The following is a 26,452-nucleotide window of genomic DNA, read 5'->3' as shown; positions in this document are numbered from 1 at the left end:
CGTTAGCTTTCACGGTTATGCTGATGACACCCAACTCTACATGCCCCTAAAGCTGACCAACATGCCAGACTGTAGTCACATAAAGGTGTGTCTGAATCAAACAATGGATGTCCAACAACTTTTTGCATCTTAACGCTAAGAAAATAGAAATGCTGATTATCGGTCCTGCTAGACCCCGACACCTATTTAATAATGCCATCTTAACATTTGACAACCAAACAATTACACAAAGCGACTCGGTAAAGAATCTTGGTATTATCTTCGACCTAACTCTCTCGTTTGAGTCACACATTAAGAGTGTTACTAAAACAGCCTTTTTCATTTCCGTAAAATCGCAAACATTTTACTGAGCTACTGCTGCATCGCCTTTGATTTGGTGAAAGTTAATTCTAGACTATAAATCATGTCTCTCTCATATAGTAGAAGGTTATGGCCAAAAAGCAGAGAACTGGTCAACTTTCATGTTCAATTTACAACCGGACATGGCGAGAAATACACAAAAAGCACCTGTTTGCGTTTATTTTTTAATTATTTTTTTTAAACCTGCGCGAGCAATATTATTAATTCTTCATCTAAACGGGAATATATGAATATACCCTCAGTCAGCATCCCACTGAGAACAGACATTGTACAGTAAGTGAATGTTTTTTTTATGTTCAAAATGTGTATATCTTGTTTAGCACTTAGCAATACTGCTACATGATGCTTAGTGTTTCACTAAAGCTGGATCTGCTCATTACTCAGCTTCTAAATCTTGTAGCTCATCCTCCGTATAGTCAGGCTCAAATTTATAAGATTCTGGATCATCACTTGTCCTAAAGTAGTCGTTGAGTATTAGTGTTGTTGTTGAAGGGAAAGGCAAACGTGATGCATCTGCGAAATAATACGCTGCCGTATGCTTAAAATAAGCAAAATATGTACATATTACATGTTTTTATTGAATGTGCCTATTACTACATTCCATATATACTTACAGTGCGTATGTAAAACGTTGATGGAGGTGTTTGGATGTTTTTAATAGGTGGAATAGAGCGACTCCCATTACGTTCATTGTTAGCTGACTTTTGCTAGCGTTTATTTATGCTTTAGAAAGCATGAAAATAAGAAAACATACGTGGTCTTGTCTTACGTAGACATTATGAATGATAGGAAAATTCACCAAAAAAATTGCAGTTCCCATTTAAACTTCTGGGCACTCCATGCAGTTCGTCGGACTAGACGAAAAGAGGACTTTCGGGAGGTGCACTGTAATATGGGACTCTCCCGGGAGGGTTGGCAAGTATGACAGTTAGCGGGGAATGCGATGTACCACGGCACCGCCACTGTATGTAATCGGGGGGCCAGCTCTAGCGTTAATTTGATATCGCCTCAAGGGCCAAGTGAAATTACACGGCGGGCCAAATTTGGCCCGCGGGCCAGAGTTTGACACACATGCTCTACAAGATGGTGCCTGCTGACAATGATGAGGGACATGGGATGTCGGCGAGCAAGAGGGAAGTTGGCTGCATTAGCTCAGTTTGCGTTCTGCGTGAGTGACTGGGCAGCCACCTACTCAGTGGCCTAGTGGTTAGAGTGTCCGCCCTGAGATCGGTAGGTTGTGGGTTCAAACACCGGCCGAGTCATACCAAAGACTATAAAAATGGGACCCATTACCTCCCTGCTTGGCACTCAGTATCAAGGGTTGGAATTGGGGGTTAAATCACCAAAAATTATTCCCGGGCGCGGCCACCGCTGCTGCCCACTGCTCCCCTCACCTCCCAGGGGGTGATCAAGGGTGATGGGTCAAATGCAGAGAATAATTTCGCCACACCTAGTGTGTGTGTGACAATCATTGGTACTTTAACTTTTAACTTTAACTTTATATGTGACATACATTTAAATTCAAATCACCTCGGCTAAAATGTTTCTCATCAACACACAGCATTAGATGATATTTTTGATCTCACTTGAAAAGGGTGACGAATGCAGCGATTCTCCAGCTCCATCGGATTCCATACCTCACAAAACCGCGGATAGCTGCATTGTGGGCCGCACGCTGACACAAAACACACAGACAAGAAAAATTAACAATCACCAGTCTTGTAAAGGTCATTTTAAATTGGAACAAATACATAAAGAACAAAATAACAATTTGTCCAATAGCACGTACAGACCCCACATCTGAACACGTAATTGGACTTTGGTGGTAATTATAGTTTGTCTATAACAAGCATAGGGATTTCACCACAAGTAAAAAGTGTTGTTGTTTTTTTTTACATTTTGCAGCACAGGTTGGTAAAACTTTTCAAGATGTTATAAGTGCTGCCATCTTCTGGCAATCATATTCACAAAACATTGACTATGTTATTTGTTTTAAAATTTGTCTTTGAGGTTTGAGCAATATGTTTCTGTAGTGAGCACTCATTCACAAACAGGTCACAGAGTTCAGAGAGCAGCAGACTTGCCTGCTAGGACAAACTTAGTGGTCAATATTCTTTTCCAAAGTGTTGCATATGTATGCAAGTAGAAATGCATTTTATGTTTTGTCAATTTTGTTCTGTTAAAAAAAAGGTTGAACATTTGTAAATGTTTAAAAAGATTGCAATGCTAATTTCCATCAATGGGTTTGTCCATTGTATGTTAGCATTAAAGGCCTACTGAAACCCACTACTACCGACCACGCAGTCTGATAGTTTATACATCAATGATGAAATCTTAACATTGCAACACATGCCAATACGGCCGGGTTAGCTTACTAAAGTGCAATTTTAAATTTCGCGCGAAATATCCTGCTGAAAACGTCTTGGTATGACGACGTCAGCGCGTGACGTCACGGATTGTAGAGGACATTTTGGGACAGCATGGTGGCCAGCTATTAAGTCGTCTGTTTTCATCGCAAAATTCCACAGTATTCTGGACATCTGTGTTGGTGAATCTTTTGCAATTTGTTCAATGAACAATGGAGACAGCAAAGAAGAAAGCTGTAGGTGGGAAGCGGTGTATTGCAGGCGGCTGCAGCAACACAAACACAGCCGGTGTTTCATTGTTTACATTCCCGAAAGATGACAGTCAAGCTTTACCATTGGCCTGTGGAGAACTGGGACAACAGAGACTCTTACCAGGAGGACTTTGAGTTGGATGCGCAGACCGTGAGTACGCATGCAGCTGCAGCTTCCAAACATTTGATCGCTTGCCCGTACGTGCTTGCCGCTATGTGCATGTCACGTGCGTAACTTTGGGGACTTTGGGGAAATATATGTGCTGTATGAACTTTGGGGAGGTGAACGGTACTTTGGGCTGTGGGATTGAGTGTGTTGTGCAGGTGTTTGAGTTGTATTGGCGGGTTATATGGACGGGAGGGGGGAGGTGTTTGTTATGCGGGATTAATTTGTGGCATATTAAATATAAGCCTGGTTGTGTTGTGGCTAATAGAGTATATATATGTCTTGTGTTTATTTACTGTTTTAGTCATTCCCAGCTGAATATCAGGTCCCACCCGCCTCTCACAGCATCTTCCCTATCTGAATCGCTCCCACTGCCCTCTAGTCCTTCACGCTCACTTTCCTCATCCACGAATCTTTCATCCTCGCTCAAATTAATGGGGAAATCGTCGCTTTCTCGGTCCGAATCGCTCTCGCTGCTGGTGGCCATGATTGTAAACAATGTGCAGATGTGAGGAGCTCCACAACCTGTGACATCACGCTACTCCGCTGCTACTTCCGGTACAGGCAAGGCTTTTTTATCAGCGACTAAAAGTTGGGAACTTTATCGTCGATGTTCTCTACTAAATCCTTTCAGCAAAAATATGGCAATATCGCGAAATGATCAAGTATGACACATAGAATGGACCTGCTATCCCCGTTTAAATAAGAAAATCGCATTTCAGTAGGCCTTTAAGGTAGCGCAAAAGAGTCAAACATCATCCTGTTTGGTGTTATTAGTTTTTTCAGTTTATACCAAGATGGATTGTGGATTTAACATGATTCCTAAATGTATGTGAAATTCATGTGTACATTAATGTTATTTCTTTTGTGTGCTTAGTTTTACAGTAACGTCATTGTGTAGATCTGAGGTCTCTGAATGGTTGTATAGACCAGTGGTCTTCAGGTAATGGGGATTCGATCTATTTCGCTTTCAAAGCCCTCTAATAAACATCCAAAAACCTCCATGAACGTTTTATATACATGCTGTAAGTAAATATGTTATGAGGTAAAAGGCACATTCATAATATGTACTATTTACAAATTTGGTAATTTTAAGCATCATGATGGCACATAGATTTTACAGAGTGCATTGGCTATTTTTGTAACAACAAATACTAATTATGGCATTACAACATCAACTACTTTGGGACAAATGATGATCCAGAACCTTATATTTTGAAGCCTGAGTATAAGAGGGATGAGCTGCTAGTTTTACATGCTGAGTGATAAGCAGAGCCAAACACGAAGCATCATATAGCACTATTGCTAAGTGCTGAACAAGAAATACACAGATAATAAAACGATCACATACTGTACAAAGTCTGCTGTCATGGGATGCCGACTGATGGGATGTTACATATTTCAACACAAGACTTGTGTTCCCTGGTTAGATGATCATCATAATCCTCAAATTAAAAATGACGGGAGCAAACGAGACTCAGATTTCCCTCGCCCGGACGCGGGTCACCGGGGCCCCCCTCCGGAGCCAGGCCCGGAGTTGGGGCACGATGGCGAGCGCCTGGTGGCCGGGCCTGTCCCCATGGGGCCCGGCCGGGCACAGCCCGAAGAGGCAACGTGGGTCCCCCCTCCAATGGGCTCACCACCCATAGCAGGGGCCATAGAGGTCGGGTGCAATGTGAGCTGGGCGGTAGCCGAAGGCAGGGCACTTGGCGGTCCGATCCTCGGCTACAGAAGCTAGCTCTTGGGACGTGGAACGTCACCTCGCTGGGGGGGAAGGAGCCTGAGCTAGTGCGCGAGGTAGAGAAGTTCCGGTTGGATATAGTCGGACTCACCTCGACGCACAGCAAGGGCTCTGGAACCAGTTCTCTCGAGAGGGGCTGGACTCTCTTCCACTCTGGCGTTGCCAGCAGTGAGAGGCGACGGGCTGGGGTGGCAATTCTTGTTGCCCCCCGACTCAGAGCCTGCATGTTGGAGTTCAACCCGGTGGACGAGAGGGTAGCTTCCCTCCGCCTTCGGGTGGGGGGACGGGTCCTGACTGTTGTTTGCGCTTACGCGCCAAACAGCAGCTCAGAGCACCCACCCTTTTTGGATTCACTCGAGGGAGTACTTGAGAGTGCTCCCCCGGGTGATTCCCTCGTTCTACTGGGGGACTTCAACGCTCATATTGGCAACGACAGTGAAACCTGGAGAGGCGTGATTGGGAAGAATGGCCGCCCGGATCTGAACCCAAGTGGTGTTTTGTTATTGGACTTTTGTGCCCGTCACGGATTGTCCATAACGAACACCATGTTCAAGCATAAGGGTGTCCATATGTGCACTTGGCACCAGGACACCCTAGGCCGCAGTTCTATGATCGACTTTGTAGTTGTGTCATCGGATTTGCGGCCTCATGTTTTGGACACTCGGGTGAAGAGAGGGGCGGAGCTTTCTACCGATCACCACCTGGTGGTGAGTTGGCTGCGATGGTGGGGGAGGATGCCGGACAGACCTGGCAGGCCCAAACGCATTGTGAGGGTTTGCTGGGAACGTCTGGCAGAGTCTCCTGTCAGAGAGAGTTTCAATTCCCACCTCCGGAAGAACTTTGAACATGTCACGAGGGAGGTGCTGGACATTGAGTCCGAGTGGACCATGTTCCGCACCTCTATTGTCGAGGCGGCTGATTGGAGCTGTGGCCGCAAGGTAGTTGGTGCCTGTCGTGGCGGTAATCCTAGAACCCGTTGGTGGACACCGGCGGTGAGGGATGCCGTCAAGCTGAAGAAGGAGTCCTATCGGGTTCTTTTGGCTCATGGGACTCCTGAGGCAGCGGACAGGTACCGACAGGCCAAGCGGTGTGCGGCTTCAGCGGTCGCGGAGGCAAAAACTCGGACATGGGAGGAGTTCGGGGAAGCCATGGAAAACGACTTCCGGACGGCTTCGAAGCGATTCTGGACCACCATCCACCGCCTCAGGAAGGGGAAGCAGTGCAGTGCCAACACCGTGTATGGTGCGGATGGTGTTCTGCTGACCTCGACTGCGGAAGTTGTGGATCGGTGGAGGGAATACTTCGAAGACCTCCTCAATCCCACCAACACGTCTTCCTATGAGGAAGCAGTGCCTGAGAAATCTGTGGTGGGCTCTCCTATTTCTGGGGCTGAGGTTGCTGAGGTAGTTAAAAAGCTCCTCGGTGGCAAGGCCCCGGGGGTGGATGAGATCCGCCCGGAGTTCCTTAAGGCTCTGGATGCTGTAGGGCTGTCTTGGTTGACAAGACTCTGCAGCATCGCGTGGACATCGGGGGCAGTACCTCTGGATTGGCAGACCGGGGTGGTGGTTCCTCTCTTTAAAAAGGGGAACCGGAGGGTGTGTTCTAACTATCGTGGGATCACACTCCTCAGCCTTCCCGGTAAGGTCTATTCAGGTGTACTGGAGAGGAGGCTACGCCGGATAGTCGAACCTCGGATTCAGGAGGAACAGTGTGGTTTTCGTCCTGGTCGTGGAACTGTGGACCAGCTCTATACTCTCGGCAGGGTCCTTGAGGGTGCATGGGAGTTTGCCCAACCAGTCTACATGTGCTTTGTGGACTTGGAGAAGGCATTCGACCGTGTCCCTCGGGAAGTCCTGTGGGGAGTGCTCAGAGAGTATGGGGTTTCGGACTGTCTGATTGTGGCGGTCCGCTCCCTGTATAATCAGTGTCAGAGCTTGGTTCGCATTGCCGGCAGTAAGTCGGACACGTTTCCGGTGAGGGTTGGACTCCGCCAAGGCTGCCCTTTGTCACCGATTCTGTTCATAACTTTTATGGACAGAATTTCTAGGCGCAGTCAAGGCGTTGAGGGGATCCGGTTTGGTGGCTGCAGGATTAGGTCTCTGCTTTTTGCAGATGATTTGGTCCTGATGGCTTCATCTGGCCAGGATCTTCAGCTCTCACTGGATCGGTTCGCAGCTGAGTGTGAAGCGACTGGGATGAGAATCAGCACCTCCAAGTCCGAGTCCATGGTTCTCGCCCGGAAAAGGGTGGAGTGCCATCTCCGGGTTGGGGAGGAGATCTTGCCCCAAGTGGAGGAGTTCAAGTACCTCGGAGTCTTGTTCACGAGTGAGGGAAGAGTGGATCGTGAGATCGACAGGCGGATCGGTGCGGCGTCTTCAGTAATGCGGACGCTGTATCGATCCGTTGTGGTGAAGAAGGAGCTGAGCCGGAAGGCAAAGCTCTCAATTTACCGGTCGATCTACGTTCCCATCCTCACCTATGGTCATGAGCTTTGGGTTATGACCGAAAGGACAAGATCACGGGTACAAGCGGCCGAAATGAGTTTCCTCCGCCGGGTGGCGGGGCTCTCCCTTAGAGATAGGGTGAGAAGCTCTGTCATCCGGGGGGAGCTCAAAGTAAAGCCGCTGCTCCTCCGCATCGAGAGGAGCCAGATGAGGTGGTTCGGGCATCTGGTCAGGATGCCACCCGAGCGCCTCCCTAAGGAGGTGTTTAGGGCATGTCCGACCGGTAGGAGGCCACGAGGAAGACCCAGGACACGTTGGGAAGACTATGTCTCCCGGCTGGCCTGGGAACGCCTCGGGATCCCCCGGGAGGAGCTGGACGAAGTGGCTGGGGAGAGGGAAGTCTGGGCTTCCCTGCTTAGGCTGCTGCCCCCGCGACCCGACCTCGGATAAGCGGAAGAAGATGGATGGATGGATGGATGGATGGGAGCAAACGAGCATATTATCCAGTCTTCTTTGCGTTGTCTTCAGGTATAAATCGAATGTCAAAGTTGACAAACTTCTCCGTTTATGGTCACAACTTTCTACTACACAGGTGAAAGGCAACATTTATAATCTAGCACAAACCTTTACCAACTCAGATGCTATGCAGCAGATCACCGGATCAGTATATCCATAGCTGCATAAGCTAGTTACGGCTGTGATCGACCTCTTACTATAACAATGTTGCTAATAAATGGTTGATATGCAGGTCACAACACGTAATTGGAATACAGTGCATCAGGAAAGTATACACAGCGCTTTACTTTTTCCACATTTTGTTATATTACAGCCCTATTCCAAAATGGAATAAATACATTTTTGTCCTCAGAATTCTACAGACTATACACCATAATGACAATGTGATTTTTTTTCTCTAAATATTGCAAATTCATTAAAAATAAAAACATAAAAAAATCACATGTACGTAAGTATTCACAGCCTTTGCTTTAATACTTTGTTGATGCACCTTTGGCATCAATTACAACCTAAAGTATTTTTTGAATGCAATGCCACAGGCTTGTCTATTGTTTATCTTTGGGCAGTTTCGCACATTCCTCTTTGCAGACTAAGATGAATGCAGCAATGTACAGAGACAACCTGGATAAAACCAACGCTTCCCATCCTACCTGATGGATCATGAGAGGTGCCGCAAAGACGAATGGTGTGCCAGGCCTGTGGAACCGTATTCAAAAAGACTTGAGGCTGTAATTGCTGCCAAAAGGTGCATCAACAAAGTATTGAGCAAAAGCTGCAAAAACTTACAGTCGCGATCTAAAGTCATTATGTTCTTATTTGAAGAACATAATGTCATTGCTGTCTTGAGTTTCCAATAATTTCTACAACTTGTATTTTTTGTGATAGAGTGATTGGAGCACATACTTGTTGGTCACAAAAAACATTCATGAAGTTTGGTTCTTTTATGAATTTATTATGGATCTACTGGAAATGTGACCAAATCTGCTGGGTCAAAAGTATATATACAGCAATGTTAATATTTGGTTACGTGTCCCTTGGCAAGTTTCACTGCAATAAGGCGCTTTTGGTAGCCATCCACAAGCTTCTGGTTGAATTTTTGACCACTCCTCTTGACAAAATTGGTGCAGTTCAGCTAAATGTGTTGGTTTTCTGACGTGGACTTGTTTCTTCAGCATTGTCCACACGTTTAAGTGTGGCAGTGTTATGCTCTGGGTCTGTTTTGCTGCCAATGGAACTGGTGCTTTACAGAGAGTAAATGGGACAATGAAAAAGGAGGATCACCTCCAAATTCTGCAGGACAACCTAAAATCATCAGCCCAGAGGTTGGGTCTTGGGCGCAGTTGGGTGTTCCAACAGGACAATGACCCCAAACACACGTCAAAAGTGGTAAAGGAATGGCTAAATCAGGCTAGAATTAAGGTTTTAGAATGGCCTTCCCAAAGTCCTGACTCAAACGTGTGGACAATGCTGAAGAAACAAGTCCATGTCAGAAAACCAACACATTTAGCTGAACTGCACCAATGTTGCCAAGTAGAGTGGTCAACAATTCAACCAGAAGCTTGTGGATGGCTACCAAAAGCACCTTATTGCAGTGAAACTTGCCAAAGGACATGTAACCAAATATTAACATTGCTGTATGTATACTTTTGACTCAGCAGATTTGGTCACATTTCCAGTAAACCCATAATAAATACATAAAATAACCAAACTTCATGAATGTTTTTTGTGACCAACAAGTATGTGCTCCAATCGCTCTATCACAAAAAAATAAGAGTTGTAGAAATTATTGGAAATTCAAGACAGCCATGACATTATGTTCTTTACAAGTGTATGTAAACTTTTGATCGCGACTGTATGTAAATATATATATTTTTTTGTTCTTTATTTTTTAATAAATTAGCAAAAAAGATTTTCACTTTTCACATTGTCCTTATAGGGTATTGTCTATAAAATTTGGAGAACAAAAATGTATTTATTTCATTTTGGAATAACAAAATATTGAAAAAGTGAAGCGCTGTGCGTTTTTAGAGGGCTTCTTAAGCAGAGTAGATCAAATCCCCATTAACTACATTGTTAGCCACATCTTACTAGCGTTTTTTGCGATTTAGAAAACACAAAAAAGAGAAAAACATGTGTGCTTGGCTCACAAGTACAGTTCCTCTTTAAGACAGCTAGCTATTAGCGCTGTAGTTACTAGTATTTGGTGGCGCTATACTGTATTCTTTGAATATATTAGTCTTTCACAATAAAAAGTACCGTACCTTAACAATCAGTTTCATTTAGAAGACAAATTCATACAAGATATATACAGTAAGTAGGGTGTCCCCGCTCCTTCTCTCCATCAGTTTGGGGGTCCCTGTCCTGGAAAAGGTTGAAGACTCCTGGTGTAGACTATCAAGAACCAACCTCAAGTTGGAAGATTTTTCATCATCTGTAATTTAATGGACTGTTTACTTATCTGCCAAACTAAACTCCCTCATTCAGGGAGGGCAGAATAATATATGTCAATAAACTAAGTGCAGTAGAAAGTGCAACCCTTTGTTACGTTGTAGTAATAAGATAAGTAGCAACAATTAAAATATATTGCAAAACGATCAAATTCAACAAAGAAATGGTTATAACACAGATTTGTCTTTAAATATATGGATAACATTTTTTAGCCTTTTTTTTTTTTTTTTTTTTTAAATAAGAGTAGGTCTGTCAAAGTTAACAAGTTAACTCATGTGAGTAATCACAAAAAAATATTGCATTAATCATGTACACACTTTAATCATGCAATTTATTTTGACCGTAAAAGCTGTTTTACCTTAACCACTATACTGTCAGCGATCAGATCAATGCCTAATACAGCCTGAAATAAGTGAAGTGAATTATATTTATATACCGCTTTTCTCTAGTGACTCAAAGCGCTTTACATAGTGAAACCCAATATCTAAGTTACATTTAAACCAGTGTGGGTGGCACTGGGAGCAGGTGGGTAAAGTGTCTTGCCCAAAGACACAACGGCAGTGACTAGGATGGCGGAAGCGGGAATCGAACCTGCAACCCTCAAGCTGCTGGCACGGCCGCTCTACCAACCGAGCGATGAAATAAATTTGGATAAAACTGTTATTAAGTTCTGTGCAAATAAATGCCATGCATTGAAGTAAAACCTTTAAAAAACGTTTCTGGAGGACATTCTGACATTAAAATTGCTTTTGTGTGCAAATATTGGGGACTTTTACTAAGCTCATTTCAACTATGAAAGCGAGTAATCACCTGTGATTAAGCATTAATAATGCAAATTCCAAAATGTGTTTAATCTGATTTTAAAAATTAATCATTTGACAGCCCTAAAAAAAATACATGCATCACAGCCAATTATGCAATTTATACTCTGATGTCATATTCCATACTTTCGACCGCTTGTCCCTCTCGGGGTCACGGGGGGAGCTGGAGCCTATACCAGCTGCACAGAACAAAACATTGTAAAGTGGTAACAGCTCATTGTTCGAGAGTCTGGGCTTACTGTGGCTGCTGCCCCCGTGACCCGTGTTACTCTTTGCCACTTGTCTGTCGTCTTTACATAATGCTAGCTAGCATCAATATGCTTTGGAAGGTTGACTTACCACTGCTTCTACACGACAACTGTAGAGTTCAGCTTGGCTCATTTGGATATATCTCTGCTTGGCGTGGCGAGCTGCAGGCAGGCCACCGTAAACAAAGCCTAGTATAGCAGCCGCAAATCCGCTTTTTAGCACGTTGGCCACCTCCTCTGAGTAGCTCTCGGATGCACTAATGAAAGACAAAGGTCAGACAATTGTACAAGTTGAAGGAAAATATAAAAGCTACTAACTTTTTCTGAAAAAGATCTTTAATGCGGTCCCAGCCCGTGTCTGGGAATTCTGGCTTGCGCAGGTTGTCTGGCATGGTGCTAGGTGTAAGGGTGTGTGCAGGAGCAGCGCAGGTGGAGGAGGGAGATGAGGGCATCTGTGCCGGCTGGGCAGAAGCCATGTCAGCTGCATGGACCCTGGGGAGCAGGGGGCCGAGGCAAGGAGGCCCAGAACTCTGAATCAGGCCCTGCAGTAGGCCAGCGCTCCATGTGCCCCGGGCTGCTGAATCTGCCAGTTGTCTCCAAAGGGTGAAGCCTGTTGTGGGCTGCTCTGGATGCATTACGCTTCAGCTGGCGCCAGGCTGCAGTACAGAGGGACAAACACATGGCTTAACAGCTGGGACTGTTCAATGGTTGCTGTAGCCACATCTTCCCCCACAAAACAAACAGCCCTGAGGCAAAAGAAGCCCTGGCACAGAGTAGAGAGGTTGTCCAAATAAGCAGCTTTCAAGCAGTGCAAGCCCTTTAAAAACACGATCACTTAGTGTCCTTTACTAAAGCCAGTCATTTGAGATGTATTTTTATTTGGGATCGACCGATTATCGGCCAGGACGATTTGACACATGCAGGTGAAACTAAAAAAAATGTGAATATTGTGCAAAGTTGTGTTTATTCCAGCAGTTCGATTTACAAGATGAATCTAATACATGGCATAGGCTCATAACATGCAACTCAAGCTAGTTCAAGCCTTCTTTTGATATCATTTTGACGATTACGGTTAACAGTTTATGAAAACGTTGAAAAATATTTTATTTGAAAATTTGAGGTTTTGAAAAAGTGTAAGCCGTGATCATCAAAATGATAAGAAATAAAGGCTTGCCATATCTCACTTTGCATGTAATGAATGTATGTCACATTAGGACTTTGGAAAATTGACTTTTGCACAATATTTAATTTTTTTACTTTCACCTGTCATCGGCATCTGCTTTATTTTATTTAAATCCGACAGCCGATAGAATAACAATTTAAAAAAAGATTACTTTGGCATCAAGAATAAAGGGGAACATTATCACCAGACCTATGTAAGCGTCAATATATACCTTGATGTTGCAGAAAAAAAGACCATATATTTTTTTAACCGATTTCCGAACTCTAAATGGGTGAATTTTGGCGAATTAAACGCCTTTCTAATATTCGCTCTCGGAGCGATGACGTCACAACGTGGCGTCACATCGGGAAGCAATCCGCCATTTTCTCAAACACCGAGTCAAATCAGCTCTGTTATTTTCCGTTTTTTCGACTGTTTTCCGTACCTTGGAGACATCATGCCTCGTCGGTGTGTAACAACACGAACAGGGATGGATTCAAGTTGCACCAGTGGCCCAAAGATGCGAAAGTGGCAAGAAATTGGACGTTTGTTCCGCACACTTTACCGACGAAAGCTATGCTACGACAGAGATGGCAAGAATGTGTGGATATCCTGCGACACTCAAAGCAGATGCATTTCCAACGATAAAGTCAAAGAAATCTGCCGCCAGACCCCCATTGAATCTACCGGAGTGTGTGAGCAATTCAGGGACAAAGGACCTCGGTAGCACGGCAAGCAACGGCGGCAGTTTGTTCCCGCAGACGAGCGAGCTAAACCCCCTATCGACCCTAGCTTCCCTGGCCTGCTGACATCAACTCCAAAACTGGACAGATCAGCTTTCAGGAAAAAAGCGCGGATGAGGGTATGTCTACAGAATATGTTAATTGATGAAAATTGGGCTGTCTGCACTCTCAAAGTGCATGTTGTTGCCAAATGTATTTCATATGCTGTAAACCTAGTTCATAGTTGTTAGTTTCCTTTAATGCCAAACAAACACATACCAATCGTTGGTTAGAGGGCGATCGCCAAATTCGTCCTCGCTTTCTCCCGTGTCGCTGGCTGTCGTGTCGTTTTCGTCGGTTTCGCTTGCATACGGTTCAAACCGATATGGCTCAATAGCTTCAGTTTCTTCTTCAATTTCGTTTTCGCTACCTGCCTCCACACTACAACTATCCGTTTCAATACATGCGTTATCTGTTGAATCACCTAAGCCGCTGAAATCCGAGTCTGAATCCGAGCTAATGTCGCTATAGCTTGCAGTTCTTTCCGCCATGTTTGTTTGTGTTGGCTTCACTATGTGACGTCACAGGAAAATGGACGGGTGTTTATAACGATGGTTAAAATCAGGCACTTTGAAGCTTTTTTAGGGATATTGCGTGATGGGTAAAATTTTGAAAAAAACTTCGAAAAATATAATAAGCCACTGGGAACTGATTTTTAATGGTTTTAACAATTCTGAAATTGTGATAATGTTCCCCTGAATAACAATTTAAAAAGATTACTTTGGCTTTGATGCAGCCGACCACTGTCTACAGTCACTAATCTGTGTCCAGCATCATCCCAACTACAGCACTATAACAGCCAATCAGCAGTGAATGCACACAGAGCTCACCCACCTGACATAAAGCAGAATCATATTTCATAAGGTAAGTTAAGGCAGCCGACTCTCCTTAAATTGTAATAACATCCCAGTCCTCTAGTACTAGTAACTAACTAAAAGTGCCTGATTTTTTCAGTGTATCCCTTTGCTGGCCGTGTTGATTCTTGGCATGGGAGTCAGCACCAAAGAAGAACGACTGCTGTCTTAAAAAAAAAGGGGCCATACATTAATTTATTTGTGGCAGTATACTTTTTACTAGGAATTTGAAACAGAAGATGCATATTGTCTGAAATAAAAATAAAAAAATTAACAAAATTATAAATCTGAAAAGCTGTTCAATAAATATATGCTTAAAAGCATTTAAATTAAACTAAATGTTGAAGTTTGTACTTTTCAAATTTTTTACGGCAATATCTTCATTTTTACGGCCAATGAATATTGCCTCCAAATATCGGTTTTCCTCCTCCTTGACTACTAATAACCGGCATCGGCCCTGATAAAAACGTATCAGTGGTTCACCAGTTATCATTTTTGCTGTCAGGTGAAAAGTCAAACATACAAACATTTCAGTGTGCAGCTGTACACTTGGAAGTTATAACCTGAAATGTGTGTAGCTACCATAATATCAATTGAATATTGCAACTATAAATTTTACAGAAGATTCCTAAAAACATGAACGCTTCCGTCATGTAGGATCTTTGACAAGCATACAGAGTATCTAAGAAGTATCCACTTCATGTTTCTACATTTTGGTGTTACAGCCTTGTTTCAAAATTGAATCAATTAATTTCCGCTTCAAAATTCTACACGCAATACCCCACAATAACATAAAAAATGTTGTTTTGAAACAATTGCAAATGTGTTTTAAAAAAACAATAATAAATCACATGTACAAACCCCGTTTCCATAGGAGTTGGGAAATTGTGTTTGCAAATCATTTTCAACCAACCCATATTCAGTTGAATATGCTATAAAGACAACATATTTGATGTTCAAACTGATAAACATTTTTTTTTTTTGCAAATAATCATTAACTTTAGAATTTGATGCCAGCAACACGTGACAAAGAAGTTGGGAAAGGTGGCAATAAATACTGATAAAGTTGAGGAATGCTCATCAAACACTTATTTGGAACATCCCACAGGTGAACAGGCAAATTGGGAACAGGTGGGTGCCATGATTGGGTATGAAAGTAGATTCCATGAAATGCTCAGTCATTCACAAACAAGGATGGGGCGAGGGTCACCACTTTGTCAACAAATGCGTGAGCAAATTGTTGAACAGTTTAAGAAAATCCTTTCTCAACCAGCTATTGCAAGGAATTTAGGGATTTCACCATCTACGGTCCGTAATATCATCAAAGGGTTCAGAGAATCTGGAGAAATCACTGCACGTAAGCAGCTAAGCCCGTGACCTTCGATACCTCAGGCTGTACTGCATCAACAAGCGACATCAGTGTGTAAAGGATATCACCACATGGGCTAAGGAACACTTCAGAAAACCACTGTCAGTAACTACAGTTGGGTGCTACATCTGTAAGTGCAAGTTAAAACTCTCCTATGCAAGGCGAAAACCGTTTATCAACAACACCCAGAAACGCCGTCGGCTTCACTGGGCCTGAGCTCATCAAAGATGGACTGATACAAAGAGGAAAAGTGTTCTGTGGTCTGACGAGTCCACATTTCAAATTGTTTTTGGAAACTGTGGACGTTGTGTCCTCCAGACCAAAGAGGAAAAGAACCCTCCGGATTGTTATAGGCGCAAAGTTGAAAAGTCAGCATCTCTGATGGTATGGGGGTGTATTAGTGCCCAAGACATGGGTAACTTACACATCTGTGAAGGCGCCATTAATGCTGAAAGGTACATACAGGTTTTGGAGCAACATATGTTGCCATCCAAGCAACGTTACCACGGACGCCCCTGCTTATTTCAGCAAGACAATGCCTAGCCACATGTTACATCAACGTGGCTTCATAGTAAAAGAGTGCGGGTACTCGACTGGCCTGCCTGTAGTCCAGACCTGTCTCCCATTGAAAATGTGTGGCGCATTATGAAGCCTAAAATACCACAACGGAGACCCCCGGACTGTTGAACAACTTAAGCTGTACATCAAGCAAGAATGGGAAAGAATTCCACCTGAGAAGCTTAAAAAATGTGTCTCCTCAGTTCCCAAATGTTTACTGAGTGTTGTTAAAAGGAAAGGCCATGTAACCCAGTGGTGAACATGACCTTTCCCAACTACTTTGGCACGTGTTGCAGCCATGAAATTCTAAGTTAATTATTATTTGCAAAAAAAAAAAAAAGTTTATGAGTTTGAACATCAAATATGTTGTCTTTGTAGTGCATTCAATTGAATATGGGTTGAAAAGGATTTGCAAATCATTGTATTCCGTTTATATTTACATCTAACACAATTTCCCAACTCATATAGAAACAGGGTTTGTATAAAAGTGTTCACAGTTAATACCCTTTCAAATGTCTACGTGTTATTTTTTTTTATTACAGACACCATTTAGAATGTGTATATTAGGGTTACATAATTATATATATATATATATATATATATATATATATATATATATATATATATATATATATATATATATATATATATATATATATTAGTGTTGTCAAAAATAACATGTTAACTTGTGATTAATCACAAAACGTTATCACATTAATCATGTATGTGTGCAGATTAATCTCGCAATTTGTTTTGACCATATATGTTCCTTTACCCTAACCGCGGATGGTTATCTGAAAGAAGGTCAATGCGACGAGTGTGCTCGCTGGCAAATTTTACGACAAACTACACCCTGAATGGACTTCAGATGAAACTGTTACCACATTTTGAGCAAATAATGTGCACTCAAGTAAAACATTTAAAAAAATTTTGCCTGCATGACATTTTGAAAATAAAATAGCATGTGTGTACACATATTGTGGTCTTTTTTAAGTTAACTTAAATTTCGCAAGCAAGTAGTAACATGTGATTAATCCAAATGAAAAAAGTTGACAGCGCTCAATCGACCAACCGATTGACACACAGACAGACAGCTATATACTATTGATTGATAGTAGCGGCCACATTTCCGGGTAGGTCGCTGGAGGGATAAGAATGGGTTTGGTCTTTTGAATGACGCGCTTGACTCCTGAGTGAATTTGAAGAGGATTTAATTTGTTGGTGGAAGATGGAGGTACAATAATGCAGCCTTGGAAAATTTTAGGAAAGTTACGGACATTAAATTAAAGGAGGTTGATATAAATCAAGACATTGAGCAACTTAATACAGATATTACAAAGTGCATAATAGAAGCAGCTAAACAAAGCATACCAAGGAGTAGAATAGGGAAAAGAAGCAAAATAGTGCCGTAGTGGACCAAGAGTGCACCGACGCAATAAAAGAACGGAATAAAGCATTCAGAATATTAACAACAACGCATCATTTTCAGGTTATAATACAGTATAAGAGGAACCAAGCTAAAGTAAGGTACGTTATTAACAAGACGAAAAAGAAGGCTATTGGAGAACATTTTGTGAATCTATAAATAGAACTACTCCATTAGGCCAGGTGTGGGGAATGATCAATGGTAAATTAGGATAAATGGGTTATACTAACTTGTATAGCACATTTCTACCTTAAAAGGTACTCAAAGCGCTTTAACACTATTTTCACACACTGAGGGCGGGAGCTGCCATGCAAGGCCCTAACCACAACCCATCAGGAGCAAGGGTGAAGTGTCTTGCTCAAGGACATAACGTACGTGACTATGATGGCGAAAGCTGGGGATCGAACCAGGAACCCTCAAGTTGCCGGCACGGCCGCTCTACCAATTAAGCTACGCCGCCCCCATCAGATTAGAAGAGAACATAAACATCATGTGATGAAAGATGGCACACGATGTGTGGTAGGAAATAAAGAAAATACAGAACTTTTAGCAAAAACATTTGTTAAAGTGCACAGCAAAGATAATTTGAGAAATGAAGAAATAGAAACGAGAGAAGAAACAAATGATTTAAATATTTGGGAAATGACTGATGATAACGATGATGGCTTCAGAAACACTATAGATATGAAATATTCTACGAATGAAATGGTTCGAATATTGTAAAAGGTTAAAAATACGACCCCAGGAAAAGATCAGGTGAGTTACCAGATGATCAAAAACGTAGGTAACATCGGCAAATAAGTGGTTTTGAAATTATATAATAGGATATACAAAGAAGGAACATTACTACTTTTAATTAATAATTAAAAGTAGCATTACACACATATATACAAGCCTGGGCAATTATTTGGACTTGGGGGCCAAATTTAGAGAAAAAAAATGTGTCTGGGGGCCGGTGTATCTATTTTTAGGAACACTAATACAAAACCTCACAATGATGTCTGATTGAAAGCTAAAAACGTTATGACAGACCGCCTTTAAAAAACGGAATGGAATTTTACACTTTTTGACTGAATGAGACACCTAGAATGTACATGAAAATAAAGAATGAGGGATTGACAATATTAACTATGAGGGATAAAACACTGAATATTGACAACATATGAACTTCACATCCCCTCTCCATCCACATATTTTACAATCAAGCGAAACGCAACAAAAATGCAACAAACAAGATCAAATATGAACGTGAAGGGTAAAAACCCCCCACCTACAATCTGATATCTCTGATACATCACTAAGCTTTAGAACTTTGTTGTAAAAATATCCTTCTACGTCTGTCCCTGACACCCACATTTCAGACTGGCCGCTCTGGAAACACTCTGTGGAAATGCTCCCCACCCACACTGCTTGGTGCCTCTTCTGAGCTGATGTGACTTATATGACCATAGTAACTAATTGGATTACAATAGTAACTAATTAGATTAGCATAGTAACTAATTAGATTACCATAGTAACTAGTATATCATGCAAAAGTGCAAATTCCAACCATTTAAATACTTTGTATAGTTCAAGACTTACGGTCGTTTGAAACATCACTGCACATCATAATGGCAGCTACACTTTCCATCTTAAAGATCTAAAAAAAAATATTTGACAATGTTCGGCGGGCCAGATTGAAAAGCTTAAAGGGCCGCATGTGGCCCCCGAGCCTTAATTTGCCCAGGTATGTATATGTATGTATATATATATATATAACATTTCTCTGGGTTTGTGCTCATGTAGGAGTTGAGGGGAATGAATTATCAGACAGGTACGCAAAGCCAGCAACCACTAAAACAGAAGTAAACATGGAGATTAACCACAGTAAAGAAGAAGTGAAGAATATAGTTAAGATAGAACACAATAAAAAGTGGTGAGATAGTTGGAATAAGGAAAGAAAAGGTAGGGAGTATTACAAAGTCCAGAGGAGAGTAGATGTAATGAGAGGAGGCAATAGAAATAGGAAGGAAGAAGACATTATTAATAGAATGAGATTAGGACAAACATATCTAAATAGTTCATTGAACTTGATAGAGAAACATAATACATGACTTTGTGAATGTTGTCATCAGACAGAAAGTGTAGGACATGTTTTAATACATTGTAGTTAATACAATAGAGAAAAGGAAATAAGTTAGAGAAAGAGAAGGTTAGGTTAGTAGTGGAAGATATTTTAGGATTGCACTCCGAACACGTAGGTTACAAAGCATTACATACATATTTTTTAAAGACCGGGTTAAACAAAAGAATATAGAGTAGGTTTCCATCTCGGTCCACACTCCACATCAGAAGGTGGCGGTAATGCACACCAGAAGGTTGCTTTCCAACCGCCAGTAAACCAGAAAAGAAGAAGAAGAAACACTACACCACTTCTCATAAACCCCCTACTTATGTGTCCTATACAGTACATACATATAGTAGACACTTCAACATTCTCGCAGCAATAGTAATGCACTAGTAAAATAAAAAAAAAGTCTGCGGGCTACAGAGCGTTTTCTATTCGGGCTCCAGTACTCTGGAATGCCCTCCCGGTAACAGTTAGAGATGCTACCTCAGTAGAAGCATATAAGTCCCATCTTAAAACTCATTTGTATACTCTAGCCTTTAAATAGCCCCCCTTTTTAGACCAGTTGATCTGCCGTTTATTTTATTTTCTCCTCTGCCCCCCGCTCCCTTGTGGAGGGGGAGACACACAGGCCCGGTGGCCATGGATGAAGTGCTAGCTGTCCAGAGTTGGGACCCGGGGTGGACCGCTCGCCTGTGCATCGGTTGGGGACATCTCTGCACTGCTGACCCGTCTCCGCTCGGGATGGTCCCCTGCTGGCCCCACTATGGACTGGACTCTCACTATTATGTTGGATCCACTATGGACTGGACTTTCACAATATTATGTCAGACCCACTCGACATCCATTGCTTTCGGTCTCCCATAGAGGGGGGGGTTACCCACATATGTGGTCCTCTCCAAGGTTTCTCATAGTCATTCACATCGACGTCCCACTGCGGTGAGTTTTTCCTTGCCCTTATGTGGGCTCTGTACCGAGGATGTCGTTGTGGCTTGTGCAGCCCTTTGAGACACTTGTGATTTAGGCCTATATAAATAAACATTGATTGATTGATTGAGTAATAGCCGAGGGTCTTATGAAGGTGAAGAAATGGCGTTGTGAAAGCTCAACATGAAGAAGGGCAGCTGTCAAGACTCAGGAGGCACTTTGACACCCAACTTCTTCTCACCGTCACACACTCTTGACTACAGCAGTCAAGAGGTCAACCTACTTTGGGCCTTCAAAATAAAAGCGCTGTGCGTTACATCCTGTCTAACTTCATTGACGAAAATGAGGGTTTCGGAAAAGTAGCTTACGCTGCAATGAATTAAATGAATTTTAACTCAATGAAATACTAACTGTGATTGAGTCAACAATGTAGCTTGCTAACTAACGGTGGTTGTTAACAACTTCCTGTTCCGGTAGCTGAACCGGCGCTCGCGAATTTTACTCCAAACATTTAAGTTTAATAATGTAAGGAGAAAGTTTGCAATTAATTTAACAAGTGCATATCTGGAGTAACTAGCCGGTGCGCTGTTACAAAGACGAGATGGCGCCCAAGGCTGATTATAGCGAACTTAAAAAGTAAATCGACACTCTGATCGAGGAAGTTGCTACGATCAAGGAGCAGCAAAAAACCATCATGGCCCTTGTTGTGCAGCTGGATCAGATGAGGGCTGACAATCTGGAGAAAGATAAGAAAATCGCAATCCTGGAGAACAGAGTTGCTGATATTGAGCAGTACACACGGGTTAATGATGTGATCATCACCGGACTTAGCATCAAACCCCGGTCTTACGCACGAGCAGTAAACCCAGCGAATGGAGAGGAGCCGGCGGAGTTGGATATCATTTCAATGGAGCGACAGGTGGCGGTATTCATGCAGTCCAAGGACATACAACTGGACTGTAACAGTATCGAAGCATGTCACCTTTTGCCCAGGAGAGGAACAAACGACAAGCCAAGCGTAGTCCTGAGATTTGTAAACAGAAAGAACAAGAACGCGTTGCTAAAACAGGGAAGAAAGCTAAAAGGAACAACCGTGTATATGAACGACCATTTGACCAAACGAAATGCTGATATAGCCCGAAAAGCACGCCAAATGAGGAAGAGAAGAAAATTCTACAAACTTGGACTGCAAACTGTAAAGTATTCATCAAACTCAACGGTACTCCGGAGAACGCCAAAGTGCTGGTGATTAGAAACATCGAAGATCTGAACGAATATGACGTTTGAACTGGACTGTAAGGTAAAAGTGATTAAACACAATCATGACACACATTGACAATACGCAAGATGACACTAGCCACATAATTCAGTTGGTAAGTGAATATGACAATGTACAGTTGAAAGCATCTCAATACACTGAGCACCACCTACAAGACTTGGAACATGATATAGACCCGGACAATAATTTCCTCCTCAATATCAATGAGAACTGCTGCTACTACACCAATGAACAGTACAACCAGAATATTATTACTAAAGGCAAATTGTCCATTATCCATTTTAATAGTAGAAGCCTAAACAGGAATTTCAAGGACATCAAGGACTATTTACACACCTTTTCTCAACCATTTAACATAATTGCAGTATCTGAAACTTGGATTAACAGTGAAAAAGTGACAGATTTTGAACTGGATGGTTATGACTTTATTAATATGAATAGACAAAACAAGGGGGGTGGAGGGGTGGCAATCTATGTGGATAACACCTTGAGATTCAAACGTCTGGATGATATGACAACTGTGGTTGATAACCTACTTGAATGTCTAACAGTTGAAATTTGTATGGAAAAAAAGTAGAAATGTCATTATTAGTTGTATATACAGATCGCCAGGTACAAGCATTGAATGTTTTACAGATTAGAAGGAATGCTTGTTTTCAAAGAAGAGTAATGTTAATAAAGCTGTCTTCATTTGTGGAGACTTTAATATTGACATGTTAAATCCCAGTAAAAATAATGATATAGATAATTTCATTGACACAATGTACAGTATGAGTTTATATCCCAAAATCACCAGACCCAGTCGAATTACGTCCCACTCTGCCACTCTAATCGACAACATATTCACTAATGATATTGAGAATAAGACCGTAAGTGGGCTATTGATCAAAGATATCACTGACCACCTCCCAGTTTTTCTGATATTTAATGGAAACTACAGGACAAAAAAATTAGAAAAGCCAACCCAATACAGAAGAACGAGATCAGAGGAATCTATTAGTTCATTTAAACATGATTTACTGGAGCAGAATTGGGATGTAATTTATGAAAATGGTGATGTTAATAGCGCTTACAATATATTCTTGAGAATATTTAGGTCACTATATGATAAAAATTGCCCAATAAAAGAATGCACCAGTAAAAGAAAATATACTAATTGTCCTTGGATCACAAAGGGATTACAAAATGCTTGCAAAAAGAAAAACACTCTTTACAGGGAATTTATAAGATTGAAAACAAAAGAAGCAGACTATAAATATAAAAAATATAAAAACAAATTAACTCATGCTATAAGGTCAAATAAGAGAGATTATTATAAGAAATTACTAGATGATAATAAAAACAATATCAAAGGAATATGGAATTTATTAAACAGTATTATAAGAAACAGTACCTCTTCAATTAACTATCCAACGTATTTCACGAATGATGATAAAGAAAATGATAATATGGAAGATGTGGCTAATGCCTTCAATAAATTCTTTGTAAGTATTGGACCCGAACTTGCAAAAAAAATCCCAGATCCACGGACAACTGGTAAAAATATGGAGGGATTGTTGGAGAGAAATCCCAATTCTATGTTTTTAAATGCAGTGGGTGAAGAAGAAGTGTTGGATATTGTAAACAAATGTAAGAACAAAATGTCCACTGACTCCAATGACATTAGTATGGCATTGGTAAAAAAGGTCATTACAGGGATATCAAAACCATTAACATATATCTGTAATTTGTCATTTCAAACCGGCGCATTTCCAAATGAAATGAAAATAGCTAAAGTTATACCTCTGTTTAAAACTGGGAGCAAGCACCACTTCACAAACTATAGACCCGTCTCTTTACTTCCACAATTCTCTAAAATATTAGAAAAACTATTTAATAACAGGTTAGATGCATTTATAGAAAAACATAAATTACTCTCTGACTGTCAATATGGGTTTAGATCAAACAGATCTACATCAATGGCAATAGTTGAAACAATAGAGGAAATCACAAATGCCATAGAAAAGAAACAATATGCAATGGGAATATTTATTGATCTAAAAAAAGCATTTGACACAATTAACCACGATATATTAATCAATAAAATGGAAAAGTATGGAATTAGGGGAGTTGTACTAGATTGGCTTAAAAGTTACTTAAATAAGAGACAACAGTTTGTGAAGTTGGGGGATTGCTGTTCATCGTGTTTGGATATTGCTTGTGGTGTCCTCCAGGGGTCAGTGTCGGGGCCAAAAATGTTCATCCTATATATCAATGATATATGTAAAGTGTCTACATTATTGAAATTAGTGTTATTTGCTGATGACACTGATATTTTTTGCTCAGGGGATGACTTAAATCAATTGCAAGAAGTCATTATGGAAGAAATGAGTAAACTAAAAACTTGGTTTGACTACAATAAATTGTCATTAAACCTGACTAAGACTAAGTTCATGCTGTTTGGAAAGAGGACACGTGAAACAAGGGTGCAGATACAAATAGATGGGGTGGATATTGAAAGGGTTTTTGAAATAAAATTCCTTGGAGTTACAATTGACGATCAAATTAACTGGAAATCACATATAAAACATGTACAATCTAAGCTGTCAAGAAGCATCTCAGTAATAAATAAAGCAAAGCAGGTTCTGGATCACAAATCACTCCACATTCTTTACTGTTCATTAGTTTTACCATACTTAACCTACTGTGTGGAAGTCTGGGGGAATAATTATAAAAGCTCATTAAATTCAATAACTACACTTCAGAAAAGAGCTGTACGCATCATCAACAAGGTTGGATATCTGGACCATACTCACTCACTATTCTTACAGTCAAAAATATTAAAATTTAATGATATTATTTTGTATCAAACTGCACAAATAATGTATAAAGCCAAAATAAATAAACTCCCAGGAAGCATTCAAAAATTGTTCAGCACACGAGAGGGCGGTTATAATTTAAGGGGGAATTTAAATTTCAAAATGCTTAGTTATAGAACGACCATTAAAAGTTTTTGTATTTCAATTTGTGGAGTGAAATTATGGAATGGTTTGAATGTGGAGTTAAAGCAATGTCCAAACATAAACCAGTTTAAAAGGAAGTATAGGTACATGGTATTCCAGAGGTACAGAGATGAAGAAGGGCTTTGATATTGGCTTGTTTATGTTACAGAAGAGTGTCGGGCTGCCCATTGAGGCAGTGGTGTTGCTGTGGTGGCATCATACCATTTCCATGATCACTAGTGGTAATGGTGTGGCTATGTATGTGTGTAGTGTGCATATGTATGTATATATCTATAATTTATGTATATACAAGTTCATTAAGTTTGTACATTGAGTGAACAGGTAGTTCTAGCTCAGAGTAATTTATGATTTAAAGAAAGGGGGTGGGATTAAATAAGTGTAAACTTCTTCTCACTCCTTTTCAAATATGTAAAAAAAAGAAAAGAAAAAGAAAGTCCAATGCTCATTTGTTTTTGTTTTTTCTTTTCCATTGTTTTCATTTTGTTATAATGTCTGTTAAGGCTATAGTACTGTATTGGATCAGGTTTGCTCTTGTTTTTATGCATATTTGAAATAAAAATATATCAATCAATCAAAACATGTATTAATTTACATGTTAACTTAAGGGACTATGCCGATAATGCCGAGACTGTTTAGCAGCGTGTTGCTAGCTGAACTGCAACATTCACCTTCAGATACTTCCGACTAAAACGTTACATGCAATATTACAACATTAGATAGCGGGTGTATATTAAATTATGTATTTGACGCATTTTTGAATTTTGTCAGTGATGGTTGTCTTAATCGCTAGCGTTAGCCATCAAGGTCCTCACTCAGTTCGAAGTCTAAGGTTGAACTTACAATGAAGGTGCAGCACATAATTTCAGGCACTTGAAGAAAATACCAATTACAGTTCTGAATATTTTGTGTTAGTTTCATTTAATGTGCATACCTTAACGTGAAGTTGATGAAGTAGTTATCGTTGCCCTTGCTCTTCGACTGCTCAACTGTTCGATTGCTTTGTATTCAGTCACGTGATTATATCCCGGAAGTGAAAACCAGTGGTAGTCAACCAAGCAAAGATTGATGGTGTACGGCAAGCAGCGCGCGAACTATACTGAGTATAAAAGAGGCTTAAATCTTCGTGCAAAAGGCAGATACGAGCAAAAAAAAATCTAAGTAAGCAACAGAATAGATCCATATGAAGATTAGTCGAGTGATATTAAGGAATATACATCGGTTGTGTTCCTACACATTTCGAAATTGTGTGCCCCAGATATCAAATTTCACCACACCGGTGTGTGTGTGACAATCATTGGTAATTTAACTTTAAAAATTATACACGACAAAACAGATGGAAACTTGGAAAAACACGGAGGTCTACAACTTCTTTGTTTGTGGCTGGGTCAAAAACATTGATATCAAGACTCTCTCGGATAAATGCATCGTTTTTCCTCGGGTAAGGTTGCATTACATGATTTAAATTCACGTCTATGCTGCCATGCCAAGTGTGATTGTTGTTGCACGCTCGCTTACAAGTAGCGTGAATTACCATGAATTGATTGTGGACCCCGACTTAAACAAGTTGAACAACTTATTCGGGTGTTACCATTTAGTGGTCAATAGTACGGAATATGTACTGTACT

General features: G+C 41.1%; 1 protein-coding gene across 1 annotated transcript in view; it reads right to left on the bottom strand.

Moving 5' to 3' along the window:
* The window catches only part of timmdc1 (translocase of inner mitochondrial membrane domain containing 1), a 41,645-nt gene extending 15,750 nt beyond the window's left edge, over positions 1-25,895 (bottom strand). Inside the window, exons 1-4 of the mRNA XM_061978658.1 lie at positions 25,759-25,895; positions 11,680-12,017; positions 11,453-11,618; positions 1,947-2,035 (exon numbers count right to left, since the gene is read on the bottom strand). Of these exons, the coding sequence (XP_061834642.1) occupies positions 1,947-2,035; positions 11,453-11,618; positions 11,680-11,996 (572 nt within the window). The 5' untranslated portion in view covers positions 11,997-12,017; positions 25,759-25,895. The remainder of the gene's footprint in view (positions 1-1,946; positions 2,036-11,452; positions 11,619-11,679; positions 12,018-25,758) is intronic.
* Positions 25,896-26,452: the final 557 nt, after the last annotated feature.

Source organism: Nerophis lumbriciformis, linkage group LG01, assembly GCF_033978685.3.
Source record: "Nerophis lumbriciformis linkage group LG01, RoL_Nlum_v2.1, whole genome shotgun sequence".
NCBI classification, from domain to species: Eukaryota; Metazoa; Chordata; class Actinopteri; order Syngnathiformes; family Syngnathidae; genus Nerophis; species Nerophis lumbriciformis.
This window is presented reverse-complemented; position numbering and strand designations above follow the sequence as displayed.